Source organism: Haliaeetus leucocephalus, unplaced genomic scaffold (genome assembly GCF_000737465.1).
Source record: "Haliaeetus leucocephalus isolate CR32 unplaced genomic scaffold, Haliaeetus_leucocephalus-4.0 Scaffold646, whole genome shotgun sequence".
Lineage (NCBI taxonomy): Eukaryota > Metazoa > Chordata > Aves > Accipitriformes > Accipitridae > Haliaeetus > Haliaeetus leucocephalus.
Genome location: NW_010973082.1, coordinates 883,623 through 905,011, shown reverse-complemented (window position 1 = coordinate 905,011; position 21,389 = coordinate 883,623). Strand labels below are relative to the sequence as shown.

The window sequence follows — 21,389 nt, the reverse complement described above, 5'->3', positions numbered from 1 at the left end:
CGGCCCCGCCATGCCGCCCGCCCGCGCCGATTACCTGGCGCCCTGGTGGGCGGCCTGGCTACACGGGCTGCCGCACCGCGGCCTGCGCCTCCAGCCCGTGCCCGCCGCTTTCCGACCGCGGGACCCCGACTACCAGCAGGTACCCACCCCTTCCCCGCCTCCCCTTCTTTGGGTGGGCGAGGGGAGAAACGGAGCCCTCCCCGGGCTGGGGTCCCGCTTGCCGGTGGGACTCCCCCCGCCTTTGCCCGCGGCGCGATCGCCGCTTTCATCCGGCGGCGCCCGGCGCCAGCTCTGATCTCACGGCAGCACAAAGCGCCCTTCTTCCCCGGGGGGGCAACCCTCCTCCTCCTCCTCCTCCTCCTCCGCCGGGCCAGCCGGCACCGGTCCCCCGCACCCCTCCACCCCGCCCCGGCCTCCCGCTGCCGCGGGGCAGCGCCGGCTCTGTCGGAGCCCCCACCCCACCCCTCGGGGGGGTGCAAAGGTTGGGCGGGGGGGGTCCCACTTCGCTTTGGTGCCGTGCACTTGGCTCTTACTACGGCCCCCAGCATCCCAGAGCACGGACCGCCATGACCCCTAAATTGGGGAGGGGGGGTGGCAGCGCCGGTGCCCCACATCCCACAGGATGGACCGCCCTGACCCCTAAATTGGGGAAGGGGGGGTGGCAGCACCGGTGCCCTGCATCCCAGGGCACGGACTGCTGTGACCCCTAAATTGGAGGGGGGGGCAGCGCCGGTGACCCGCATCCCAGGGCATGGACCGCTGTGACCCCTAAATTGGGGAGGGGGGAGCGGGGGCAGTGCTGGTGCCCCAGCACCCATAAGAGGGGCTGCTGCAGCCCAGCCTCTGCGACCCCCCATGGGGATGGGGACGGAGACGCTTCCTCTTTCCCCGTGTGACCGTCCCGTGAGGCGCTGGATGTGGCCGCATCCTGCCTGCTGGCTGGGTGCTCTGCAGCACGTGGCAGCCATGGTCACAGGCGCTGACTGTCCCCTCTTTCCTTCCCAGTCGCTGCTTTTCCTGGGCTTGGTGGCTGCCGTCTGCCTCGGCCTCAACCTCCTCTTCCTCACTGTCTACCTGATCTGCCTATGCTGCTGCAAGAGGGACCAGGAGCCTGAGACCAAGCGGCCCCACTCCTGCTGCGTCACCTGGATGGCCGTCACCGCCGGGCTCATCTGCTGGTGAGGACGGGGACCTGGTGCTGTCCCCCCATTACCAAGGGGGCTCTATGCTCTAGCCATGAGTGGCTTTAATTAGATCTGTGCAATTAAATATGGTCCATCCCTGCCTCCTTCCGTGCAGCCACTGATGCCGGGGCAGCCCCAGAGACCGGCTGCGGGCCAGTCCTGTCCCCATCCCTGCAACGGCCATGCTGCCTTCCCTGCTAATCCCGGGCAGGAGCGGGGCCGGGTCGCTAATCCCAGCCCGGAGCAGATGGCAGGCAGCAACGTGACCCAGCTGGCAGGTCCCACGTGCACCCAGCCTTAATTGTGACCAGTGCAATTAGGCAAGGGGACGCTTCTTCACCTGGCAGCGCTCCTGTGGCTTTCCAAGCCCGTCTCGGTTTTTGGCAGCCTGTGGCTCAGAGGACCCCTTGCCAGCCAGCCTGTGTGCCCCCCAGCAAGCCTGGCCTAGGTGGGGACGGGATGGGACACGGGGCCCTTTCGCTGCCCAGCCATGACCTGCTCGCCAGACAAAGGGTCTGGTTTTGCCTGGGCAGAGCGAGATGGCTGCCTGGGAGCATTGTACGGAGCAGGGAAATGGCACTAATGAGCTTGGCAGGATCCCCCTCCCGCTCCTCCAGCCTCGGGGCACCCCATGAAGCGTGGTGGAAGGGCTGGGGCATACGCCGGCAGGGGATGGTTCTGCGGCTCCCCTGGGACTTTGAAACCCGCCCCCCCCCTCCGGCACCACGCCGAGGCTGTTTGTGGCCATTGAAGGCTGAATCGTGGCGAATGGGCTGGTATCTGTCAGTTTTATTGGCATCTGCCGCGGGGAGGGAGGAAGCACCGCATGCAGGCACGTGCCTGGCCAGGGCAGGAGCGCATCCCTCCTCGGAGCTGGCTCCGACCTCCAGCCTGGCTTCGCCCACTGGCACACCAGGTGCCGGGGAGCATCAAAGCAGCCACGGTGAGCTCGCCACGGGGCCTGGTGCGGCCGCGGCACGGCCCCCAGCCTGCCGCCCGCCTGCCCTCCTGGGAGTGAGCCTGGGAGCAGGTTTAATCGGGAGCGACGTCGCTTCCAGTGGATTCCCCTAATCTGCTTTGCCCAGCCCCTCCGCCCTCAGTCTCTCCGGGTTTGGCAGGAGGAGCTTCAAACCTGCCGTGTCCAGCCCGTGGAGCAGCTTCAGGATCGGGCATCCCCAGGGCCCACAGGCACCGGCAGGGAGCAGGTCCCCATCGCAGTGATGTCGTTATCCCATCTGCTTTGGCTCTGCCCTGCCAGGGGTGGGGGGTCCCCCAAAACCAGGATGCTCTGGGGCGTGTCCCCTGTCCAGCTTGTGTCCCCACATCCTCCCTGGCCCCAAGGCAAGGCACCCATGTCGGGGTGAGCGTTTCCCTCCCCTCTAATTGGGGGTCCCTTCTCTTCCCACAGCGCGGCTGTCGGTATCGGCTTCTACGGGAACAGCGAGACCAACGACGGGGTTTATCAGCTGCTCTACGCCCTGGACCACGCCAACCACACCCTGAACGGCATCGACTCGCTGGTAGGGCCACGGGGCAGGGTCCCCCCCATCTGACCCCCACCACAACCCCCAGGGTCGCATTGATTCTCCACCTGGGGTTTGATTAAAGGACTGGGAAGGGAGGCATCTGGCTGGAGGGACCCAGGCGTCCTGTGCTGCCAGCTGAGCCTTGCCTTCTGCGGCCAAGCCCCTGGGGCGGCCATGCCGCGCCGAGTGCGGGAGGGTGACGTCACCCCACAGAATGGAGCCTTTGTGGCCGGGAAGGGCTGTGGGGGCCGTGGCAGGGCTGTCCCGAAGGATGGATCCAGCTCGAGCATGGGGGGGGGGGGGACATGGGACTGCTCTCCTGGAGGGTCGGTGTCCCACGGACAGGGTGAGCGGCTCCACCGGGTGCGGGGCTGATGGCAGGGAAGCCCCTGGCGCCGTCCCAGCGGGGCCGACCGTCCCACCGTCCCCAGGTGGCAGGCACCACGCTGCAGATGCGGGTGGGCTTGGAGCAGCACCTGGCGCGGCTGAACGAGCTCCTGGCCGCGCGAGGGGACTACCTGCAGACCCTCAAGTTCATGCAGCAGTTGGCCAGCAGCATCGCCCTCCAGCTCTCGGGGCTGCCCGTCTGGCAGGGCACCAGCACCGATCTCACCGAGCTGGCCGGCCACGTTGCTTACGTCGAGTATTACCGGTGAGCGGGGCCACAGCACTGGGCTGCCGGGGCATCTCCTGGTGGGGCTGGGGAGGTGGACACGCGTGACGGAGCCTTCCTCTGCACCCAGGTGGTTGGCTTATCTCCTCTTCTTCATCCTCGTCCTCACCGTCTGCCTCCTGGCCTGTCTGGGGCTGGCCAAGCGCTCCCGCTGCCTCCTCACCACGTGAGTACCCTGTGGCCAGGCTCGGCGGTGCCGGAGCCGCTGAGAGCGGCAGAGCCGGACCCCGTGGTGTGCTCACCCCTCTCCCCGCAGGATGCTGTGCTGTGGGCTGTTGACGCTCATCCTCAGCTGGGCTTCCATGGCTGTGGACACGGCAGCAGCGGTGGTAAGTGGGGCTGGGAAGGGGGGGGGGTACCAGCTGTGCCGGGACAGAGCCGAGGGACCCGTGCCATCCTTCCCAGCCTCAATGATGTCCCTCCCGTCCTCGCAGGGCACCAGCGACTTCTGTGTGGCCCCAGATAAGTTCATCATGAACCAGACAGAGAGTGACATCAGCGCAGGTGAGAGCCGGCTGCAGGGTGGAGATGTGCTTGGGGTAGGACCCCAGTGCTCCCCCAAAACCTTCCTGGGGGTCCGGTGCTCTCTGCTGCCATTCTGCCACCCCTACGCTGCTCTCTGCTCCCTGAAACGCTCATACCGATGTCTCTCGTTTGCTTTGCAGAGGTGGTTCACTATTACCTGTACTGTGACCAGAGCCTGAGCAACCCCTTCCAGCAGGTACGGGGGACCTGGGCACCCCGCTTCGTGCTGCCTGGGGCAGGGGGTGTCCCCAGGGGCTGGGCAGCTCTGTGACTGCTCCCCACTCCCCCCCTGCAGGCTCTCACCGTCTTCCAGCGCTCGCTCACCACCATGCAGATCCAGATCCAGGGCCTGATACAGTTTGCTCTGCCGCTCTTCCCGACCGCTGAGGTACAGGGTGGGGGGAGCTGGGGCCCCGTGCTCCCCCTCTGCTCCCCATCTTGCCCAGCACTGCCCTAACCCCCACCTCTCTCCCACAGAAAGACCTCCTGGGGGTCCAGCAGCTCCTCAACTCCTCAGAGACCAGCCTGCACCAGCTCACAGCCATGCTGGACTGCCGGGGGCTGCACAAGGTGAGGAGGGGGGACTGGGACAGGGGTGTGCAGCTCCTGGGGTCACCCCCCCCACCATCGCCAGCCCTGCCCCATCCCATCTCCCGCTGCAGGACTACCTGGACGCCCTCATCGGTATCTGCTACGACGGGGTGGAGGGTTTGCTCTACCTAGTGCTCTTCTCCCTGCTGGTGGCCGCCTCCTTCTCCACCATCATCTGTGCCACGCCGCGTGCCTGGAAGCACTTTGCTGGCAGGTGGGTCTGCCTTCACCGGGGGGCACGGGGGCTGCGTGCGTGGCATGGGAGCCAGGCACGGGGCGGGGGAGGAGTTGCCTTTGGGGCCGGGGTGGGTGAGCGCTCGCACCTTGTCCCCGCAGGGACCGGGACTATGATGACATGGACGAGGAAGACCCCTTCAACCCACAGGCGCGTCGCATCGCCACCCACAACCCGGCCCGGGGGCAGCTCCGCAGCTTCTGCAGTTACAGCAGCAGCCTGGGCAGCCAGAGCAGCCTGCACCCCCCGGCGCAGACCATCTCCAATGCCCCTGTCTCCGAGTACATGTAAGACCCCTTTCCTCCAAGGCGCTGACCCTTGGGTGTCCCCCCAAATCTTGGGGATGGAGCATCACCCCACACTGGGGGCACAGGATGATGGTGAGGGTCTCGCTACGCCCCTGACTCTGACAGGCTCTCCCCCTCCAGGAACCAAGCCGTGCTGTTCGGTGGAAACCCCCGCTACGAGAACGTCCCCCTGATCGGCAGAGGCTCTCCTCCTCCCACGGTACGGTGGACGGCCGAGGCCAAGTCCTTCTTGTGATGCCCCACGTGCCGGGGTGGGGGGTGCTTAGCCGGCTGGAGCGGAGACCCTCTGCTTTGCCGGAAAGCCGCTCGCCTGGGGCACTGACAAGGTTTGCCGGGATGGGGACAGGGATGGGTGAGCTTGGCCCCCTCCTCCTGCCCTTGCAGAGGACGTGCCCTATCTGTGAGCGCATCCCTCCTGCCCGTCTTGCTAACCCAGTTCCCAGCCGGCCCGCGGAGGCTGTGGGGAGAGGTCACCAGCCACGTGCTCAGAGGAGACCAAAATAGTCTTCCCTTCAGCTGCTCTTCCTTGCTTTATTTCTTATTTATTCTGGCTTTCGAAAGATGTTTGTCACAGTCACCCGTGCATGTTTACATTTCCCTGCTGTTTGTTTAAACCCACCCTGTCTGTTAATGCCTGCTTTATTTCTTTTTCTTTTTTTTCTTCCTTTTTTTTTTTTTTTTTTGCATCAATTATTTTGGAGCTAAGTTGCCCATCAAGAGTAAGTTCACCCACTTCCTTCTTCCTCCTCATCCCGGGGCAGCAGCTGGGATCCCATCCTCCTTCCCCTCCACGGTGCCTCCCTTCGTCTCCTTTCCTGTGGGGCTGGTTTGCTTTCGGGAAGAGAGCGGAGGGCTCGGGAGGGACGGGGCCACATTTTGTCCCCAGCCCAGGTACAAGAGGATTTGAAGCTCCCGTGCGTTGGGAGTGGAAACAGTCCCCGTCTCCATCCCCTTTCTCGGCACAGTTTTTCCCCCTCCTTTTCTGACAGCATTTAATCTGCTTCAATGCCTCTACCCAAAGCAGTAGTGCCCCTCCCCCCCCCCGGCTCAGCCCTCACGGGCATGGCAGCGGCACCACGGTGGAGCTGGGGACACGGCTCCAGGCACGCTGCTACAGCAGGGACATCGTGCTCACCTCTTCTGGGGAAGATTTTTGCCATCAGGTGAAAGCGTGGAGCCGCGCCAGCGCGGGAGGCTGTAATCCGATTGTGCAGACCTGGCAGCTGGCAAGCCTCTTCCCTGGGGGGGATGAACACGACGGGGATTAATTTGAGCAATTCTCCCCACCCTGAATGGTCTAATTTAACCAGGATTCAGATCCCTGAGGAAGGACTTTCACGGTCCAAAATAACAAACTCGGAATAATCTTCCTTAATGCCTGGCCGGGTGTCCCTCCCTTCTGTAAAATGCTGGAGAAATTTAATTCTGCAGCGTTGGCAGGATGTGGGGGGGCTGGAGGTTTTGGCCTCTGCCCTGGGCTCGCTGCTACCCCCTTCCCAGTGCAGCGAGGGGACCTTGCCCTGACGGGGGAGCCCCGGGGTCATTCAGCCTGCAGCGACTGCCAGCGCAGGCACCCGGTGAGCACCAGCACACCCGAGGTAAGGTTTGTGTGTGGACAGGGAAGATCAGGGGGCACAACCCAGCTCAGCTGCCGTAGAGACCCATCCTGCTCCACTGCCGTGCCAGCCCAAGCCGGTGCCTGGGGTGCCACCATCCCCATGCCGGTGCAGGGAGGGGAGCTCAAGCCCGTGGCTGGCATCCCGGTGTGAGCCCCTCGGGATCGGATGCATCCAGATGCGGTGATTGGGGCTGAATTTGCCGCCAGGCTGGAGTCAGGAAGGTGGAAGACGAACCTGGCCAATGTCCCAGCAGCGTGGGAAGGGACAAAGCACAGCATGAGGCACTTGAAGCATCTTGGCTGGGGCAGGGGGAGGGTGTCTTCTTTTCTAGCCCTCAAAAAGCTGTGACCCAGGGTCTGGCCCCCTTACCCACGACAGCCTGGCAGATTAATTGGGGATTAATACAAATGGGAAGCAATCTTCTCTCTTCATCCTCGGGCTTTCTCTGGCAGCTCAGCAGCACGTGGCAGTGCAGGGGTTGGGTAGGATGTGGCTGGTGGGGGCTCGGCAGGGGCACGCTGTGGGTTGGGGGTGCGCTGACCCCCCCGTGTCCTCTCCCTGCAGTACTCCCCGAGCATGCGAGCCACCTACCTGTCCGTCACCGATGAGCACGTCAGGCACCACAACAACACCGAGTTCCCAGCCTAACGCGCTCGCCCCGAGCAGCTTGCGGGAGGAGAAAATGCCACCGGCGTTTCTGTAACGGGAAACCAAAGACACCTGGAAAAGATGCGGTGGGAAGCCCGGCAGCAGCGGCCGGAGGACAAACCCCAGCAGTGGGGAGCCCTGTGTCCCCCGCATGCTCTGCGCACCCTCCTCTTCCCCCCTTGGCAGCTTCTGCTCAGTCTCAAGTCTTCCTGCCTTACGGCCAACAGCGACTCCGGGGCCAAACACCAGCCGGTAGCAGGGCAGTGCTGCGACCGAGCTCCTGGTGTGCCGGGAAGACCGGAGACGCTTCATGCCCCCACGTCGGCTTCTCCTTTCCCTTCCCGTCTGCACCAGCTCGGGGATGTTTTACGCCACAGAGGGAAGCCTTCTCCAGTTCCCTCTGCCTGGAGTGCAAAGCCTGGGACCACGGGCTTGCCCCCAGCACCAGCCCCTCAGGCAGGGGTCCGGGGCAGTGGCTCCTTCACTCCGTAGCAATGCAGTACCAACCACTAGTGATGCCAGCCCCTTCCTGATGCCCACGGGCAGTTTTGCCACCCGCCGACGGTGACACCGGCTGCTCCCCTCTGCCATGCTCCTACTCCGCACGGGCAGAGCCGGCTCCCCGTGCCCCCCTCGCTGCCTCCCCCCTGCCTCAGCTGGAGCTGCCTTAGCCCTAGGTTCAGAGGCTGTAGAATTAGGGATGTTTTGGCCTTGCTGGTTTTCCTTTGCTTTGCTCCTGGGTTTTACGAATTCTCTGCAGGGCCGAGGCGCGGTTTGACTCGCTGCTTCTGTTCCAGCGTGGTTTTACTGCAGTGCATGTTGGTAGCAGGTTATGGGCTGGTTTGTAGGCTCAATTTGGCTCCCCAGGGCAGGCGGGCTGGCTGGCAGCATGGGCTGGGGCAGGTTCCCCTCCTTCTGCAGGACAGCCCTGGGGTAACCATGAATCCCCTGGGAGAGGGTTAGGGACTACTCAGGCATCCCTGGGGCAGGATGCGGCCCTGGAGAGGGGAGGGGATGGTCCTGCCACCCTGGCTGGCTTGCACAGCATTGCCAGGGCTTCAAGCTAAGTAGCTCTGGGGGCCAAGGAGGCAGGGGGAAACAAGCACGAGCCGAAACAGATCCTTTGTGGCTGCCCATTTCAGCACAGGCTGCCCCTGGAACCTCAGCGGGATGCAAGCAAAGGCCCCTTCCCCACGGCAGCCCCTTGCTTGCCGTGGAGCAGGGAGAGCCCCTGCTCCATCCCACTGACTAGGGATGGACCCAGATCTCCCACCCGAAAGGGTGCGGACAGGGTGATGGATGTTTTCTTGCCCACTCATCCTTCTGGGCCATCTCCCCCCGGAAACCCAGGACGAGTTCAGCTCTCATAACCACGTTTGGCACCACGGCAGTGGCTTAGCCAGGGCTGGGTTCACTCCAGGGCTCTTCCTCACTGCAAAGGTTGTACCCACGCCGTGGGAGGGCAAAGGCTTTCCCTGGCTGATTGCAATTAGCAGCTACCTCCTGTGCTGCTGGTGGTGGCTATCCATCCCTTCTTCCCTGCTTTGGCTAACAGTGCTGCAGCCAGGCAGACCCCTGGGGTGGCCAGGTTGTCCCCCTCGGGCGAGCCAGGGGGTCTTACTTGATAGCAGTGACTCACTGTGTCTTTTAAAGATAACTTGTACATACCCTTCAGTCCCCTAACACCGTCTGTCTCTGTTATGTGTGACTAGCATTACTTGCTGTTGAAAACTTCCAGGGGATTTTTTTTTTTTTCAGCTTTTAATGTTTTGATGTAACGGTACTGGTAGAAGAGCTGTTTTTTAAACGCATGTGAACTAACCTCATTAGGACTCCATCTAGGAGCTGGAGTCCGGCCTGATTTGTATGTGTCCTCTGGGGAAAAGACAATAAACACTTGTACTAAACTTATCTCCTCCTTGCTGGCTTCTCTGGGCTGACCTGCATCTGCTGCCCCTGCTCAGGCTGCTCTGCCCATCCTGGAGCGCCAGCTCTGCCAGGCTGGGAATCTTCATGGCCAGCACAAACACCTTGCTGCAAGCACCGGTCCCAGCATTTCTTTGCAGTCAAAGCGGTTTTTAATTGGGCTTAAATCCCCTGGCTGCGGCTTGGACTGGTTTTGGCTGTGACAGGAGCTGGGGGACGACTGGAGCCATTTCAGGTGCGTCAGTGCTGGCGAGCGGAGGGGGGCGCGGGCTTTGGGGGTGCAGCGTGCGTGGACGCGTGCCCTCGGTGGGAATGGAGGATGGTGCTGGGGCTGGAAGGCGACCGTAGGGGTCTTGGGTGGGTTGCACCCTGGGAAAGGGCATTGAGAGCTGCATCTCGTGCTCCTTTCCCACCCGATCTCCCATCAGAGCGAGCCGGACCCCGCGGTTTGGGTGACACGGCATGAGCGTGGGTATGCGGGGAGCAGTGCCGTCTCCTGGTGCCAGCTGCCGGCGGGCACCGGGCGAGGTGCTGGACCCCCCAGGACTCCGCAGCAATGGCTGTGTGCAGCAGCCCCGGGGAGGGGGGGCAACTCATGCCAGCTGCAGGGATGTCGTGGCTCCCTCGGGATCCCGGCCTGCTCCTGCAGGAATGGAATGGCACAGCTTTCCCTCCTGGCAGAGGGCTGGGGTCGGGGGGGAGCAGAGAGGGTGGGCCTGCTGTGGGGCTGGGGTCACCTCGCTGGGGCTAGAGGGAGCAGGCCATGGCCCACCCAGTCCGTCTGTGTCCCCCCCAGCGATGGGGCCCAGCCTGGTTTCCACCCCACACAGTCGGGGCGTGGGGCTGGAGCTGGCAGCAGAGCCACTGCCCCCTGTGCTAATTGCACCCCCCCTTCATTAGCCAGCTGTTGCCCTCCCAACATGGCGGCAAGCGGCGGCCGTCACTTGTAACCCCCGCCTTGCCCTCCCCAACATGGCGGCGGGCGTCACGTGATCTCCCTCCAGCGTTGCCAGGCAACGGGAGACGCGGCCCTACCAGTGGCTCCCAGTAAGGCCGCGCTGGGAGAGGCCAGTCCCCACCCGGACACCTGGGTCCCTGGGAGGGGGGCTGGGGTGTCCCCTGCCGCGGTGGGCCCTCCCTGAGTCCCCCTCATCCCTTTTGGCACCCACACACACACACACACACAGCAGGACCCCCCCAGGGCCGGGGGGCTGAAGAAGCCGCCATGGAGATCATGTACGTGTACACACGGAAACGCAGCGAGTTCGGCCGGCCCTGCAGCTTCTCCGACCGGCCGGCCGAGGTGAACGTGGACATCCCCCCCGACCCCAGCATGGCCAGCAGCTTCATCCTGAGGAACCCCGTGGACAGCTACGTCCAGCACACCAGCGACATGTCGGAGCACGAGGTGAGGGCTGCCCGCTAGCTGTCGAGGGCCTCCCAGGCTGCCGCTCTGCAGGGCGGCACCGTACAAAGGGGGAAAAGGGGCGTTTAGGGCCTTTTCAGCTCAGATTCTCGCTCTGCGCCAACCCCCAGGTCAACACCGAGCGGGTGGAGGTGGAATCCCGCGGCGTCAACCACGTAGAGGGCGGCTGGCCCAAAGACATCAACCCACAGGAGGTGGAACAAACAATCCGCTTCAGGAAGAAAGTGGAGAAAGACGAAAACTACGTCAACACCATCACGCACCTCGGCACCGTAAGGCTCTGCCCGTCCCTCCTCCTCCCCTCACGCTCCCAGAGCCCCCTCGCCCACCCACTGCCAGTTCCCTCACCTAGGCAGCTCCCCAGAGGCACAGCCTCTGCCTGTGCTTTCCCTGCAGCTGATGGAGCACTGCGTCAAGCAGAACAATGCCATCAACATCTACGAGGAGTACTTTGAAGAGGAGGAGATGGTAGAGGTGGAAGACGAGCCCCCCTCCGCAAAAACCATCAATGTCATCAGGTAGCACAACCAGCTGGGGTCACCAGGCTCTCCAAATCCACAGTAGGCTACTGCAGATTCAACTGCCTTTGGAGACAAAGGAGGTGGAAAACCCAGTGGCTTTAGGATAGCGCTGGAGCAGTCTATGGATGGAGAGACCTGCTGCAGCCCCTCCTTACTCCATAACTCCATCTGTTCCTCCCCTCCCTGCCCTCCACCCTGCCCAGGCACTTTGGAGATAGGTACCACGGGGCAAGGACAGACGCAGCTCTGAGCATCTTCTAACAGCGCTTTAGACAGGATTTTTTTTTTTTTTTTTCCTGCCTCAAAGATTATTTTCAAATGTCGGGGCTGTTAGGTCATTTCTAGAAGTCAGATCCAGTAACATAATTGGATTCTTAGAAACATATAACTGGAAAGACTTCATTAAATCATCAACTCTTCTCCCCCCCCACCCAACCCCCAAGAGAACCATTTCCTGCACTCGATGCTCAAGGGCTGCATCTTGTTTTAATTGCGATTCCCACAGTTTCCTTTGGGAGACTCATCCCAGGGTGTGACAAAGCTGTTAGCAAACTAACATCTTTCTTTGATGTCCTGCTATCAAAAAGGGATCCAAACGTAACCAAGAGGACAGCCACACATCTCTCCTGGCACCCTGACACATGCAAGAAACTGGCAGTGGCTTATTCCAGCCTGGAGTTCCAGCAAAACATGAAAAACATGAGCTTTGACTCATACATCTGGGACCTTGGTAAGGGGAAGGGAAAACTCACCAGTCAGTAATGCTGCCGCTGCGGAAGCACTTTGTGGCTTCAAAGAGTGTAATGAAGCCACACAGCACTCCAGAGGGGGTGAACAGGGGTTTGGTTTCTGCTTTGCCCACAGATCAATACAGAGAAGGGGAGAAATGGGACCTGAAAGCTGGCCAACAGGTGGAAAATAACTACTAAAATCCCACTACATGACTTCATGAGCTAGAGTGCCTGTGACCACAACAGGCAGCTGAGCCACACTCCTCTTATGGGGTTCTTGTCTTTATATGGTTCACTTGTGCTTGAAGAAAGAGGCAGCACAAGCCCAGGCTGAGAATTGCCCTGTTCTATCAAAGACTCTCTCAGACCTGTTGTATTTTGGAGTGAAAAAAAAGAAGAGGGTTCAGGGTACCAGGGCTTGGGGTACCAGGGGTCTGTCCCCAGGCTGGCAGGCAAGGACAGGTCAGCTCCCTTTCCTGGCTAAGGTGAGGCATCCTGGTGATGTGGCCACCTCATCCAGCACGGCTGGGCAAGCACCAGCGTGGCAGGGAGCTAGGTGTGGAGCAATGGGGTGCGGTATCGGGAGGCTGGCTGGTTTAGAGGCAGGGGTGCTCGCCCTCCAAACTGCCTTTGCGCTTTGCTCTTTACTCATCCCTTCTTGGCAGAAAACCCCAACAAGCCGGAGCTCGTTCTCAGGCCGTCATCCCCTCTTGTGAGCCTGGAATACAACCCCAAAGACTCGCACGTCCTGGTGGGAGGATGCTACAATGGGCAGATGGGTAAGGATGATGGATTAGGCATAAGGCCGTACTAACGAGAGCCTGGCTTCATTTTAATTCGGCAAGAGCCTGGTTCCAGCACTGCTACACTCACAAAGGACATAGTGTCATTCGTGCTGCGACTGGGAATATCCCGCGCACGTCCTGAAGCCTTGGGGCTTTGCGTGCGGAGGACAGGCATGTGCTCACCAGAGCAGGTACCCAGGGAGGGGAGAACACCATGCCTGGGAGCCCTTCACAGGCACTTGGGGCAGCGAGGCGGCTGCAGCCGCAGTGAGATCCCAGCAGGGATTGTTGGATCAGACGGCTGAGCAGCATGCGTGCTGTGCTTCCTCCTCACCCGCGGCCCTGTATCTTTGCATGGCAAAAGCCCAGGAGAGTTGCCGTCGTTTCGTGCACTGCATTGTTCTTGTGCTGTTTTTTCAAGTGCTTGGAAGAGGGCCCCTCTTTGCCAGCTTCATTTATGGCTCTGTTATTTACTGGGCCACGTGAGCCCTTTGACTTAATTGCACTCATTTTGATGTTTTCCTTGCCATTTGCAGCAGCAATCAGATCTGACAGGGCATGCATTATGGGGCTGTTACTGCACACTCTGCAGGTGATGGAGGGGAGGGATCTCACCCCATCCTTCGCAGTGCTCCCCAGGCGCGTGGCATGGGCCCAGCGGAGCACACACCGTCACATCCAATTGCCTAATTAGAAGTAAGCAAGAGGGACCGTGTGCGGCTCGGTGCCACCGCGGACCAGCTGCCTAACCTTTGGTGAACCGTGGCCAGTCCTGCGCTGTGGCTTGCCCTCTGCCACGTGTCAGAGGCAGAGATAGGGAAGGACGGCTGCTGCTGTCTGCAGGGGACCTGTCTTCGTTAGCCAGCACCCTGCGGGCACGCAGGAGGGGAGCACAGCCGGGGTCAGCTCACACAGGCTGGTTTTTAGCAGCATCGAGCCTAAGAGCCGCTGTTTGGAGTTGACAGGGGACTGGGGGCTGCTTAGACCATGTCTGCTCCTGCTGTAACCCCTTGTGCAGAGCAGGGGGGAGCCGGGGGGATTTATTGTCTCTGGGGATTGTAGTGCATCTGCCAGAGAGAGATGATTGCTGAAGAAATGCTGCAGCTATTTAGTATATTGCCACCATCTAGCTTGGCATTTGCAGAAGGTGCAAATTGCTGCGTTACCACTCAGAGTGGGCATCCCTGCGAGTGATCACAGCAGCAGGCTCCCAGCCTGCAGCACATGCGCGTGGTTCTTCTGGGGCTGGGAAGTGTGGGGGGAGCACCTGGTGAGGTTTGCTCCCCATTCTGGCTTGGGCAGTGGGGCAGCATCTCCTCGGAAAACGAGCGACAAGCAAAGGAGCTGGGCAAGGGAGCTGGTGCAGATCTTGACAGCTCCTTTTCCTTCCCAGCTTACTGGGACACCAGGAAAGGGGGGCTGCCTGTGGAGGTGTCTGCCGTGGAGGTCAGCCACAGGGACCCCGTGTACGGAGCCATCTGGCTGCAGTCCAAAACGGGCACCGAGTGCTTCTCAGCCTCCACCGACGGGCAGGTAAAGGGCAGGGGCAGGGCAAGGTGCCAGGGACTCACACAGGGGCCACACTGGCAGGCGCTGACACCCCAAAAGAGCTTCCCTTGTCTGCGCTGCCCCTCACCAGCCATGGCAGTATGGGAACTAGACCCCCAGGCTGGCAGCACAGGCTGGCACAGGGAAGCTGCCTGGCTCCAGGACACTCAGCTCCCCGGCACCTGCAGCTGAGCCAGGAGCAGCTCCTGCAGCCCCCTCCCACTTATTGTCCCATGCAGGTGCTGTGGTGGGACATCCGCAAGCTGGCCGAGCCCACCGAGATGCTGGTCTTGGACATCACCCGGAAAGGGCTCCTGGAGAATGCTCTGGGTGCCGTCACGCTGGAGTTTGAGCCCACCATGGTGAGCCTCCCTGCCCTGCCGTCAGGATGACCCTGCCTGCACACAACCCATATCCTCACTTGGGCAGGAGGGTGAGCCAAGCCGAACCGAGCCGGGCGGGCAGTGCCCGGTCACCCTTGCAGGCAGGGCTCCAGGGGCACGGCACAAGCCTCTGATGCCCAGAGTGACCCAAAGCACTGTGCTGCAGCTTGCAGCGTGTTCTCACCCATCTTCAAGAATTAGGAGTTGATGTGCTCCCAAAACACAGGGTCTTGCTGGCATTTCGATCTCTAAATCCCCCAAATCATGGCAGGTCCCAGGGCTCTGTCCTCCCCAGGCAGTGGCTGCAGCAGGCTCCCCCATGGTCAGGCAGCAAGACCCTTTGCTGCCCCACTGCCCCCTGCACCATGGAGTCTCCAACTTGCTGATGGCTGCTCTCTCCTGCTCTCACCCTCAGCCCACCAAGTTCATGGTGGGCACAGAGCAGGGCATCGTCATCGCCTGCAACCGCAAGGCTAAGACACCTCCTGAAAAAATCACCAGCACCTACAGTGGCCACCACGGACCTGTCTATGCGCTGGCCAGGAACCCTTTCTACCCCAAAATCTTCCTGACGGTTGGCGACTGGACTGCTCGGATATGGTCAGAGGAGATCAAGGAATCATCAATTATGTGGACCAAGTAGGTGTCGGTGTGTGTTTGCCCTGCAAAAAAATCTTCTTTTTTGTGGAAGAGCATGTTCAGGGCAAATGATTAGTAGAGTCTGGTCTGCTCGGGTCAGGCTCAGGTGGTGGGACGGTCACCAAGGCAGAGCAGTGCCAGCATGGCCAAGGGCACTGGAACGGAGGGGGCCAGGGCCTGGGCTCTTGGCTGAAGGTGCTGCACAGGCAGCAGCTGTGGGCCCAGGGGGATGGAGGCCATGAGCCCATCCCCGCCGTGTCGGGTCTGCTGGCAGGTACCACCTCTCCTACCTGACGGATGGATGCTGGAGCACTGTGAGGCCGGCCGTCTTCTTCACCACCAGATCCGATGGGACCCTGGATGTCTGGGACTTCCTCTTCAAACAGAACGACCCCTCCCTCAGCCTGAAGGTTGGATGCCCAGTGGCTCTGGGCCCCTTACCCTGGAAGGGGAGCAAGGGGCTGCCCCCGGCCAGCACCGGCAGCGGGGTGCTTGGCAGATCTGCCACCCTGCCCTGCACGGAGCAGGCAGAGCCAGGGGATGGGGTCCCATCCTGTCTGCATGGAGCTCAGGATAAGCTCCATCGAGCAGCATCTGTCCCCTCAGCCCTGAGCTGTACCTGGAGCCTAGTGCGCCCAAAAATTTGCACGTAGGCTCCTGTTACTGGCAACTGCGTGGATTTGCCTCTGCCAGCTCATCCTGCCTGAATTCCCCCGTGGGGCATCACAGCAGGGCTAAGTGCCACCAGCCTCCCCATCCTCCCTCCCCAGGTCTGTGACGAGCCCCTCTCCAGCCTGCGCCTGCAGGACAACGGATGCGTTGTTGGCTGCGGCTCGAAGCTCGGCACAGTCACCCTGCTGGAAATCTCCTCCGGGCTCTGCACCCTCCAGAGGAACGAGAAGATGCTGGCCACCGCTGTACGTGAGCTTTCAGCCATGAGCTGCTGTGACAGCAAAGCCCTCGGCACTGCTGGCACGTCACTGGCCCCGGGCACAACAGCTCTGCCAGCGAGCCCTGCGCTCTCCCTGTACAGAGCACGGCTGTCCCATGGGGTCCCCTGCTCACCCTGCACCCCTTAGCTCCCCCCTCCCCGGCTTCCTTGCCCTAGATGTTTGAGCGGGAGACGAAGCGGGAGAAGATCCTGGAGGCCCGGCACCGGGAAATGCGGCTGAAGGAGCGTGCCAGGTCGGAGGGCCAGGGGTCAGAAGTGGAGGAGAGGCCAGTGGAGAGTCCCCAAGAGGTGCTCGACCGTGCCCGCAAAGAGTTCTTCGAGGTCATTGAAGTGGAGCTGCAGAGGCAGGCGCGGGCAGAGACCCAACACCTGGGTGGCAAGGTACCGGGGATGGGATGAACCTGCAACCGCAGCAGGGACTCCCTGCCATGGGGCAGGGGACTGGGATCAGCTTCTGCCTTTCAGGTTAAAGACCGCGCGGGAGAGGAGGAGGCGGCGGCTGCGCAGGGGGAAGAAAGCCAGCTGCCCAAGGACAAGGAAGAGGAGGAGGAGGAGGAGAAGGATGCTGCCAAGGTCAGTGCACTCCAGCTTCGCGTTTCTTTTCCCCTCCTTGCTGGGGTTGCTGCTCCGTGGGTCATGTGGAGATGAGGCTGCTGTCCCTGAGCCGGGCAGAGCTCGTGGGGTCTCTGCCTCCATGGGGTGGTGAGCAGAGGACCCCTCACAGCTCCCTGACCCCACGCCTTCTCCCTCTGCAGGAGCCGTAGCCAAAACATGACCGGTGGGTCACACAGAAGCCCTCGCGTTGGTCACAGATGCTGCCTGGCCCTTTGCCCTCCTGATTTTTTTTCTTTGGGGTAAATAAACAGGAGCTTTCCACATCACGTTTCCTGTTTTGTCACAGCAGGATTGAGCAGAGGGTGGGAAAGTCACGTCGTCTCGCTCTTCATCTCCTCTCCTTGGACCAAGCCACGGATCAAAGCCCACTGCCAACCCCAGTGGAGCGCCCGTGGCAGCAGGGTGTTCCTTGGTGTGTCCCCAGCCCGAGGAGCAGGGCAGAGCAGGGCAGCCGCTGGCAGCAGCGGGATGCCAGTGCAGCACCGTGCCTCTTCCCAGCTGGAGAGTGATGCTGAGCAAAGCCCTGTGCCCCCAACCCACTGATATCCCCATGAGAGTAGCCTGTGGTGCCTGGGCCAGGGTTATCAGCACTGGGTAAACACAGCCTGGCCAGTATTGCCTAGCAGCCACCCTGCCTGCTACCCACCTGTCAATTATTAACGAGCCGCCGGCTGTGCTCACCCCATGGTACAGCTGTCGGCAGAGGGATGGGGCCATCGCACGGACGGCATCCCATGTGCAGGGGCTGGGGGTGAGCCTTCCTGTCAGGACCCTTCCCCAGGCTCTGCTCAAGGGGGTAGAGGGTGGGCAGGAGCTGTCGAAACCATCCTGCGTCTGCAGGGTGGGTGCACGGCGTAGCGGCTGGGTGCAGGTCCTCTCCTGGCAGCGTGGACAGAGCGGGAGAGGGAGTTCCATCCGCGGCTGTGGGACTGAGTGGGGGACAGGGCTCGTGGTCCCCCAGCCCGCAGCTGAACGCTGCCATGTCCCAGTACAGCCAGTGCCCGAGCTGGGAAGTGCTGCTCAAGGGGCAGGTTCTTCCCCAGCTGCGGGAAGGGAGCTGGGCACCAGCCTTGCAGCTCGGCCAAGTGCCTCGTGAAGGGCCAGCCCTAATTGTACCAAGAACGAGAGGTGGAAAGGCATGTCCCTGAGCCATGCACGGGCTGTGCCCCGTGCAGGACAGGCACATTTCCATCCAGCTCATGGCATCCTGACCGTGCCACGGGGATGCGGGCGAAGCCAAGAGAGGGCGCGGAGCGTGGCTGGAGCCACACACGGTGCCAGCCGCTGCGTCAACAGGAGCCAGCCACGCTGCCGGTGTTGTGTACGGCTCAACAGCTCCAGGGGATCGGGGCAGACAAGTGGGATGGGGAGATGCAGCCTCCGCAGTGCCTCCCAGCCCAGGCCGGGGTGGGGGGAACTCCTGGGGCCAAGCCCACAGCCCCCCCCCAGGGAGGGCAGAGGGGCTCAGCCCCCAGTGCCTGAGGAAGGGAAGAGGGGAGAACCAGGCTGGGCTGGAGGTGCCCCACTGAGCCCTCCCGTAGGCAGTGGGGGTAATTAGGGACAGGGCTGCAACGAGGGGACACTGTGGGGATCAGTGCACCCCATGCACCCTGCACGGGGACCCTCTGCTCGCAGGAACCCCTCAGTCCCCATGCCCCGGCGAGGACCATCAGCTGGCAGTGAGTCCTGGCCGGTGGCACGCTGTCCCCGGGGGGCAGTGGGGACACCTGGATCTAGGGCACCCCATGGCTGCACCCCATAGGGCTGGGACACAGCAGGAGGGGGGGGGGACACGAGTGGGACAGGGTGGCTGGTGTGGCTTGCCTGTCTTGTCACACCGTGGAACACCTTGGCACCGCAGGGCTGGTTTGGGAGATGTTGTCGGGGGACCCAGGGGAGTTCGGGTGCACAGAGGCACGGCAACAGCCCCCTGCTCCCGCTGTGCCGTCGCGGGCTCAGCCATCCCCGAGCCACGTCAGCGAGGGGCCAAGTGCCAGCAGGAGGGCACGCTGCCCGGCTGCCCCTTTAAGGCCGGTCCCAGCGGTGTTTGCTTTCGTCCCAGGAAAATGAACCTCTAATTGCAGTGCCTGACATGGGGGGGGTCCTGGGGGCTGCATCGCCACTGCACCACTGAAGCCTCAGCTGCCCGATCCCACCGCGATGGCTCACGTGCAGGTCTGTGTCCCCGTGTCCCCGTCCCCTTCCCCGCCACCCCACGCTCATCCCAGTGTCTTGCAGGTGGCTCTTCGCATCCGTCCGATGAGCGCGGCCGAGCTGGCGGAGGGGGCCAGACCCATCGCCCACCGTGTGGACGAGCAGGTATGGTGGGATGGGGACCCACGGGTTTGTCAGGCACCACCCGGCCCTGGTGCTTTGCCCCCCGCTTGCCCCATGCCCATCCCGTTGGGTCAGCAGGGCCAGGTATCCCGGTGCAGGATGCGACCCTCGGCGCGGTGTAAATCCTGGGACGTGCCCGGCAGTACCCAGCGCTGCGTGCGATGCCCACGTGTGCCAGCCGGGGGCACAGGCTGGGGGGGGCACCCTGCAGTCTCACAGCCCCTGCAGGAGACCCTACAATAACAAAGCAGCAGGGTGGGAAACTCTGGGGGGGTCTGGGTCAGGATCCCCACCTTCCTGCAGTGCTGTGAGACCCCAGTACTGCCTGTCTCTGTCCCCAATCCTGGGTGGAGGGGGGGGCCGCAAAAGAGGGGGGCTGGAAGTAGGGCAGCAGCAGCAAGGGAGCAGCTTGCCTTACGGGAAAGGTCAAAATCTGCATTGGAATGGGAGCCGGCAAGGATGCTGGGAGCAGGGGACCCTGCGAGGGGCCATTCCACGCAGCGACAGGGACACGCGGGGTCTCTGTGGGGTGCTGGCATCCCCAGCCGCCTTGCGATGCCCGGGCAGCAGGCACCTTGTCGGACCACGCTCACAGAGATGCCTTTGTGCCGTCGTGCCCAGGTGGGTGCAGCGGGGCAGCCGGCCCAGCAGGTCCCCTGGCACCGCACGCAGAGCTGGCTTTGAGCCCTGGCCAGGCCTGGGGACAATGGGACAATTCAGGAGCACAAAGGGCCCTGCGCCCGACGGCACCGGCACCAGCCGGGGCACCTCTTGCATCCCGGCACGGAGGGGATGTCGGCCCCGGCAAAGCAGGGGAGAGATGCCCACTGGGTCCCACAAGGGCTCAGATCCACTGGGGAGCACATCCCAGTGTTCCCACCCATGCCAGGGTGCCCCTCCTTGGCTCTGACCACACTGTCTTTGCTGTGGGTGATGTGGGATACCCAGCCAGGAGCATGGGGGAAGATGCATCTCCGAGCAAGCCATTCCCCCGTGGGGCACGCAGGCGATGCCCAGGCAGGATGCTCGGGGCTCTTCGCCCACCATCCAGGACGGAGCTGCTCCTGGTGCGTCCGTCTGTCCATGCATGTCCTGGGGAATCTGTGCTCGCAATGCCACCAGCCCATGCGGGTCCCAGCACCTCGTTACACCTCAGAGCCCAATCAGGTGCTAATTAGCACCATTAAAGGCAGGTGCAATGCCCAGAGTATGCTGTGCCTCCATGGGAGGCTGGAGGTGACCCCGGAGCAGTGGGTTGGTGGGTGCCCCAGACCATTGCATGCCCCCCGGCCAGCCCCGCTTGCGTCCCCTGGCAGGTCGTGGTGCTGCGAGACCCCATGCAAGACCCCAACGATGTCCTGCATGCGAGCCGCTCCAGGGAGAAATCCTACGTCTTCGACGTGGCCTTTGACTCCACAGCCACCCAGGTGGGTCCCTTGGGGCACGGAGGGGGGGATGCGGGGCTGGGGGAGGCAGGCTGGGGTGCCCAGGGCAGCGGGTGGAGGTGGGGGGCAGCAGGATGCACCCCAGAGCCTTTCACCCTCCCGCAGGAGACTGTGTACCGTGCCACCACCCAGAGCCTCGTCGCGGTTGTCATCTCTGGCTTCAACGCCACCATCTTTGCCTACGGCCCCACCGATGAGGGATGTGGGCTTGGGGAGCGGGCCAGCCCCGAGGCCATGGGGGGGTCCCAGCCCTGAGCGAGTCCCCTCCTCTGCCTCAGGCTGCGGGAAGACCTACACCATGCTGGGCACCGATGGTGAGCCTGGCATCTGCGCCCGCGCCCTGGGCGAGCTCTTCCAGGCCATCAAGGACACCAGCGGTGACGTGGAGTACGAGGTCTCCATGTCCTACCTCGAGGTACGGCAGGGGCATGGGGGGACAGTCCCCCTCCCCGGGAATGGCAGGGGACAGCGAGTGGCACATGGCCCCAAGCCAAATATCTTTGTGCCCAGCGTGGGACGCTGTGTCCCCACGGGTCCCCACGCTGGGAGAGGGATGCGCCCAGCTCCTTCTCCTTGCCCAGATCTACAACGAGACGATCCGGGACCTGCTGAACCCCTCACTGGGCTGCCTGCAGCTGCGGGAAGACGCCGGCGGCACCGTCCAGGTGGCCGGCATCACCGAGGTCTCCGCCATCAACGCCGACGAGGTGAGCCAGCAGGTGCTCATGTGGCATGGGGGGGGGGGGGGGGACCCACCAGCGCCCCCCCGCCC

General features: G+C 62.6%; 3 protein-coding genes across 3 annotated transcripts in view; all 3 read left to right on the top strand.

Annotated features, from left to right (window-relative positions):
- Nucleotides 1–10: 10 nt before the first annotated feature.
- Nucleotides 11–8,771, top strand: TTYH2 (tweety family member 2). Its single transcript, XM_010578566.1, has 14 exons — nucleotides 11–139; nucleotides 1,006–1,178; nucleotides 2,593–2,704; nucleotides 3,142–3,362; nucleotides 3,454–3,549; nucleotides 3,640–3,712; nucleotides 3,818–3,887; nucleotides 4,049–4,104; nucleotides 4,204–4,296; nucleotides 4,386–4,478; nucleotides 4,571–4,713; nucleotides 4,836–5,021; nucleotides 5,163–5,241; nucleotides 7,226–8,771. The coding sequence occupies exons 1-14, from the start codon at nucleotides 11–13 to the stop codon at nucleotides 7,307–7,309; spliced, it is 1,608 nt and encodes a 535-aa protein (XP_010576868.1). The 3' UTR covers nucleotides 7,310–8,771.
- A 1,689-nt stretch (nucleotides 8,772–10,460) lies between these two features.
- DNAI2 (dynein, axonemal, intermediate chain 2) lies at nucleotides 10,461–16,984 on the top strand. Its single transcript, XM_010578728.1, has 13 exons — nucleotides 10,461–10,643; nucleotides 10,772–10,933; nucleotides 11,058–11,179; nucleotides 11,770–11,912; nucleotides 12,579–12,692; nucleotides 14,092–14,231; nucleotides 14,486–14,608; nucleotides 15,045–15,268; nucleotides 15,543–15,678; nucleotides 16,039–16,185; nucleotides 16,377–16,601; nucleotides 16,686–16,793; nucleotides 16,976–16,984. The coding sequence occupies exons 1-13, from the start codon at nucleotides 10,461–10,463 to the stop codon at nucleotides 16,982–16,984; spliced, it is 1,836 nt and encodes a 611-aa protein (XP_010577030.1).
- A 2,011-nt stretch (nucleotides 16,985–18,995) lies between these two features.
- KIF19 (kinesin family member 19) overlaps nucleotides 18,996–21,389 on the top strand; it is a 6,557-nt gene continuing 4,163 nt past the window's right edge. Inside the window, exons 1-5 of the mRNA XM_010578727.1 lie at nucleotides 18,996–19,154; nucleotides 20,489–20,599; nucleotides 20,723–20,819; nucleotides 20,878–21,032; nucleotides 21,199–21,324. Of these exons, the coding sequence (XP_010577029.1) occupies nucleotides 18,996–19,154; nucleotides 20,489–20,599; nucleotides 20,723–20,819; nucleotides 20,878–21,032; nucleotides 21,199–21,324 (648 nt within the window). The remainder of the gene's footprint in view (nucleotides 19,155–20,488; nucleotides 20,600–20,722; nucleotides 20,820–20,877; nucleotides 21,033–21,198; nucleotides 21,325–21,389) is intronic.